This window comes from Chiloscyllium plagiosum, unplaced genomic scaffold (assembly GCF_037043375.1).
Source record: "Chiloscyllium plagiosum isolate Xiang-an unplaced genomic scaffold, Cpla_swu_hap1 HiC_scaffold_45, whole genome shotgun sequence".
In the NCBI taxonomy this organism is placed as follows: Eukaryota; Metazoa; Chordata; class Chondrichthyes; order Orectolobiformes; family Hemiscylliidae; genus Chiloscyllium; species Chiloscyllium plagiosum.
This window is the reverse complement of record NW_028270183.1, coordinates 1,948,488-1,954,487: the sequence shown is the minus strand read 5'-3', so window position 1 is coordinate 1,954,487 and position 6,000 is coordinate 1,948,488. Positions and strand designations below refer to the sequence as shown.

Sequence of the window (6,000 nt, the reverse complement as noted above, 5' to 3'; positions counted from 1 at the left end):
TCTTCAAATCGAATGAAATAGGACTCTTGGCCCTTTAAGCCTGCTCTGCCATTCAGTAAGATCATGGGTGATCCAAGTATCTGATCTTCACTTCAACTCTATACTCTTAAGATTTCTGCCCACCGGCCACGGCCCTGATAATATTAAATGTGTCTACTGCAAGTACAGTTACCAGTGTTCCAGATTAAGTCTTTATAATGCTCTGTATAACTGAAGTATTCCCTTGCATTCAATTCCCCTTACAAAAAAATCAGAAAGCTACAGTATTAGCTTTCCTAATTATTTGCTGGACCTGCATACTAACTTTTGCAACTCATGCATTAGAACACCAAAATCTTTGCTGACTTCTTACCATGTACATGACTTCTATTTTTATGCCAACATGTACAATTTCACGTCGTTTCACATTTACACCATTTGCCAGATCTTTGTCCACACATTTAACCTATCCATATCCCCTTGTAGGCTCCTTGTGCCTGCTTCACGACTCACTTTCCTGTCTGTGTGTCACTAGTAAATTTAACTACTGTATGTTTAGTCCTTGCAATTTATATGAATTATTTTGAAAAGAGTTGAGGCCCCACGACTGACACATCACTTGTGAAATCCTGTCAGTCAGAAAAAGACCCATTTATTCGTTCTCGGATGTTAGCTAGCCAATCTTCCACCACACCAACACGTTACTACCTACACTACGAGCTTCTAATTTACGCAATAACTTTTGTGGCACTTTATCAAATGCCACAATAAGTACAAAACATCCACTGATTCACCTTTACCACTATAAGAGTTCTTGTTCAAATAATTCCAATTAAGTTAGTTAAACATGATTTTCCTTTGACAAAACCATATTGGCCCTGCCTTGAAATTATCCAAGTGGCCTGTTATAACATCCTTAATAAAAGCTTCAACATTTCCCTGATGACAGATCTTAAGCCAACTTGGCATGCTGTTTTTTTTTCTGCTTCTCTCCTTTTGAATGAGAGTTATATTAATTTTCCAACCTAAAGGAGCCTTCCCTGTACGCAATGAGTGTTCAAAAATTACAATCAACTATCTCACTAGCTTAACTATACAAGAGGTCTAAACCAAAAAAAAAATTCGCTGAAGAAAATCAGCACGTCTGGCAGTATTGACTAAGAGAGAAAAAAAGAGTTCAGTGACCCTTCTTCAGAACCCTTACCTCACTTATGACTTCTTTTAACACACCAAGATGAAATAAGGTGTTAGGAACTTGTCAACTTGCTGTTTTAACATTTTACTCAGTATTATCTGCTGGTAATTGTAATTTTCCTGTGGTTCGTCCTCCTTTCAACTCCTATTATTTTTAGAATCATAGAATCCCTACACAGTGTGGAAGCAGGCCATTCAGCCCATCGAGTCCACAGTGACCCTCTGAAGACCATCTCTCCCAGACCCACCCCTGCAACCTATAACCCTGCATTTCCCATGACTAATCCACCTAACCTGCACATCCTTGGACTGCAGAAGGACGCCAGAGCACCCACACAGACACAGGAAAAAGCATAAAAACTCCATACAGACAGTCACCAGAGGGTTGACTCAAACCTGGGTCCCTGGCACTGTAAGGCAGCAGTGCTGACCACTAAGCCACTGTACCACATTGCCCTTGCTGAAGGTCAATGCAAAATCTCTGTTCAAATTGTGCCAACTCATTACTTTTTAGTGTTTTCTTAAAGCATCTGAAGAAACTTTTCCTGTTTGCTTTTATACCTTTGGCTAACTTACTCTCATTGTATTTATCCCCCTCAATCTTCTAGTAACTTGTTTTTGGTTTTTCTCTATATCCTAACCGATCTTTGGACCTGTCAGTCATCTTTGCACGGTATGACTTTTCTTTGAATTGCATACTCTGACTTTGTTAGCCCATTCCAACTTGCCAGCTCACTTTCACTAGCTGTGCTTTCATGCCCTTAACTGCCCTCATTTTAACTCAAAACAGTTTTGGACCCACACATCTCTCCCTTAAACCGAATGTAAATTCGATCATATTACAGTCACTGCTATTCAGGGCGTCTTCACTGAGGTCAGCATTTATTGCCATCTCTCTGCCCAAATCCAGGTCTACAACAATCTGCTCTCTTGGCTGGCATCATCATACTGGTTTAAGAAATGGTCTCAAAGATATTCAATTAACTCATCCAGACCATTTTTATCTTTTTTCCCCTCCAATCTACATAGATAAATTGCTGCATCCTTTGGATAAGCCAGCATTTGTTTTACTTGATACTCTGTCCTACTGATTACTGTTGGGGGACCACACAGCTCCTACATCTGGGTTTCGTGAAATTAGGTCATCCCTCTTTACTCTGTTATTATCACCTTTAATTAACAGAGGCACTCCTCCACTGTTTCCTGGCTGTCCTAAGTGCCACGTACCCTTCAATATTCAGGTCATCCTACAGCCACATTTCAGTAACGGTCAATAGATCATAGTTATTTCAATTTTTCCTCCTGGCTCATCTTTTGTTTCACATGTTTAATGAATTTAAAATAACCTTTAAATTTTGCTCTTATGTTTGAACTCTAGTTTTATCTGATCCACTCTTAGATCTGTATTCTCTATCCCTTCCTGTTAAAGTCTTAGCATATTTAACAGTAATTCCTTCCTCTTGCCCACCTCCCCCCTCCCCAACTCACCCACCCCAGTTCACCACAACTTCCCAAATTTAGGACATTGTCCCCACTATCTAGTTTTAAACCTGCTCTACTTCACAAGACCACCAATCCCAGTACAGTTGGAGTGTAGATCATTCCAATGGTGTAGTTCACTTTCCCAAGGGTCGGTTTCAGTGTCCCACAGGTCAGAGAAAATGTCTGCCACATTTTGTTCTTTTGTTTGACATTTGGGCATAGCTGACAAAGCTCATGTATTGCCCATCTCCAATTGCCCCTGAGCTGAGTAGCTTGCTGGGAGTGGAATCAATTGTAGCCCAGACCAGAGGAGGGTGGCAAATTTCCTTCCCAAAGGCCACTTTTACAGTAATCTAAAACACAGTCACAAATCCATATTTATTATTTGAATTCAAACGCCACCAGCTGCCATGATGCATTTTGAACCCTGTCCCCAGAGCAGAAGCCTGGATCTGTGGTTTACTAGTGAGGGAACATCAGCACTCTTCCAGATTTCCTATAAATAGCTAAAGGAAACATCTAATTGTGTTCTCACAATGTGTAGATAAAATGTTCAGTACACCAGCAGTTGCCTCTCATGCTGGATACTGCAGACCATCAGGATTCAACAGCAGAGAGAGACAGGACAGAACCAGACAGGCACACCATACCCTCTAACAGGGTGGCCTTAAACACAATCATTCAAAACTTTGTAAACAGGCCACGGCCAGAACACAAGAGAGAACTTCGTATTCGACTATACAGGTTGCGGTGTTAAGCAGGAGTTTCTCAATCAACTCCTGGCAGAACATCAGATCCCACAAAGCAGTGATTCAGAGAAGCCAGTGTCTGGTTAGTTCAGTTACCTATGGTTGCTCTGATGAGTGGAGAGGCATCCCCAATGTTATTCAAACACTCCTGCTTGATAAAGTCAGCAACGCCCTGTGGGAAACTCTGGTAGTGAGCCTTGACATTGTTCTTCAGAATGAGGCCACTGAGGGACCGGGTTGGTTCATCTAAAGAGGGAAACAACACAACGTTACTGGAATGATCCCATGTCATCAATACCATCGTAATAAGCGGCGCACTCAGAGGGCTGTTACTAGTTAAAAGCAACACTAGCATGTTACATTGGGTACAGGCACAGCATTTGGCTTTTCGGCCCATCCAATCAACAGTGTGCCTTTGGAAACACCATCAGGCAGTAATGTTGGGAGGGCGGCACAATGGCTCAGTGGTTAGCACTGTTGCCTCACAGCACCAGAATCCCAGGTTCGATTCCAGCCTTGGACAACTGTGTGGAGTTTGTACATTCAATGTCTGCCTGGGTTTCCTCCCACAATGCAAAGATGTGCAGGTTAGGTGAATTGGCCATGCTAAACCACCCATGGTGCTCAGGGATGTGTATGTTAGGTGCATTAGCCAGGGGGAAATATAGGGTAGGGGAATGGGTCTGGGTGGGTTACTCTTTGGAGATTGGCGTGGACTTGTTGGGCCGTAGGGTCTGATTCCACACTGTAGGGAATCTAATCCACAGTGTAAATGGTTACATCCACCTTGTACCCTGGCATAGACTGGCTGAATCATTGCCAACCTCCTGGTAAAACAAAGTGGAAATAGGCATGTCTTTTTAATGAAGTAAGGAATTTAAAATGAACAGCACCTTCAGATTTCAATCTGGTCAGGACGAAGATCAGGTAGTTGTTGAAGTCTGGATACTGATTCAGCTGCTCCAATTTCTGGAAGTGAAGCTCAGGATAAAGCAACATAAGACTGAAATTCTCACCCAACAAACTAAAAGAAGTGATAACACAAACAAAAGCAACTAAATTCAATCATTATCCACTTCCTGCACTAGAAGAGACAGAGGATAGCAAGCAAGATCAAATCCGTACAGCTACAGATGGCTGACACTGCAGGCAAATTCTGAATGGGGAAAATTTTCCACAAACGCCCATGGCACAGGAACTGACTTCTCTTCCCAACATCCAAAGTCTCTACTAAAAATGTGCAATGTGCATCAAGTACTAGACAGTACCACAGTAATTGCCAATGATTATTCAACATCATCTGTCAAACTTTTAACTATCATTCAGAAGCTCAAAGGCAGCAAGCATGACCAAAGAGGGAGATGAAATTAAATGAAAATTAGGACTATACAGATAGCTGAACAGTTTGAATCTTTGAACAGACAGGATACTTGTTGCACTGCACGCTGTGTTGCGGTGTCTGGCGACTGAGAGTCTTTGAGCAGCTGAAGAACTTGCTGAAGACCCTGCTCATCAGGCTGCCACTCCATCACGAATATTCCTGCAAAGAGAAGCAAGTTACTGAAAGACTGTCACAAGAAATGAGGATGGGCTAATTCACCTGACCAGTCAGTCACAACGCAGACACCTCACCAACACTTTCACCTTTTGCAAAAATCACATCACTATCCCTGCATCATGCCACACTGCCCACATTCCCCTTTCTCCTCCCTCTGAATACCTCATTCCAATCTCTGAAACAGAGACACTAGCAGCACAACAGATCTTTACAAAAGGATGAGTGTTTCCTGTTGCACTGAGTGGGATTAGATCGAGCAGCCTCAGCCAATATTGAGAAACTGCAGCCATTTGACCCCAAGAGCCCTCAGCAACCCCTTCCATAACATTGCATTCAGACCCATGGGGCATCACAAAGGCTGTACTGCCCTTTACCAAGCACCAGAATATCTGCTCGTTAAGCAAGGTTTGGTTAACACCAGCATCACGATCAGAAAATGCTGACCGTGAGCTCTCAAAGCCAAGAATCTGGTCATTTGAAGCACAGCCATAATTGCCCAGATCAACAGCACAGTATTCAGCAGGAGATACCAATCATTACAGCACACTCCTGAGAAGTGGAAGGGTCACACAGAGATTTCCTGTCTCATGTAACTGGGTTTTATACAGAAGGGTTTATCCCCACGAGGTAAACTCCTCATCCCAGAGAGAGAGGGGGAGGGGGAGAGGGAGAGGCCCCGGGGACATGGTTTAAAACAGTGTGGGTGGTAATTATAACACAACACCGTCCCCAATACCCCCCACCCCCGGGGGGCAGCCGCTCTGGGAGCAGGCCCCGCTCCGGGAATGGAGCCCGGGGCCTAAGGCCTGCACTCGGGCCCCATCAGCGCGGCTGGAAGCGGAGGAGAGCGCAGGCCGCAGCCGCGGGCTGGCGGAGGATCGGGATGCACCCACCCCACCCCCCCGGGGACTCGGGCCCTCCTCCATCCAGGCCCGGCGCCGCTCACTCACCGGCCGCAGGCCAAAGCCCCGGCGTCCTCTGATGGTCCCTCCCCACAATGGGCTGCTCACTGCCGCCGCCGCCGCCGCCGCCTTGACT

General features: G+C 44.5%; 1 protein-coding gene across 1 annotated transcript in view; it reads right to left on the bottom strand.

The window, feature by feature from the left end:
• The window catches only part of LOC122552327 (transportin-2), a 37,418-nt gene extending 31,419 nt beyond the window's left edge, over nucleotides 1-5,999 (bottom strand). The window contains exons 1-4 of the mRNA XM_043695073.2: nucleotides 5,913-5,999; nucleotides 4,835-4,944; nucleotides 4,298-4,373; nucleotides 3,501-3,650 (exon numbers count right to left, since the gene is read on the bottom strand). Of these exons, the coding sequence (XP_043551008.1) occupies nucleotides 3,501-3,650; nucleotides 4,298-4,373; nucleotides 4,835-4,933 (325 nt within the window). The 5' untranslated portion in view covers nucleotides 4,934-4,944; nucleotides 5,913-5,999. The remainder of the gene's footprint in view (nucleotides 1-3,500; nucleotides 3,651-4,297; nucleotides 4,374-4,834; nucleotides 4,945-5,912) is intronic.
• Nucleotide 6,000: the final 1 nt, after the last annotated feature.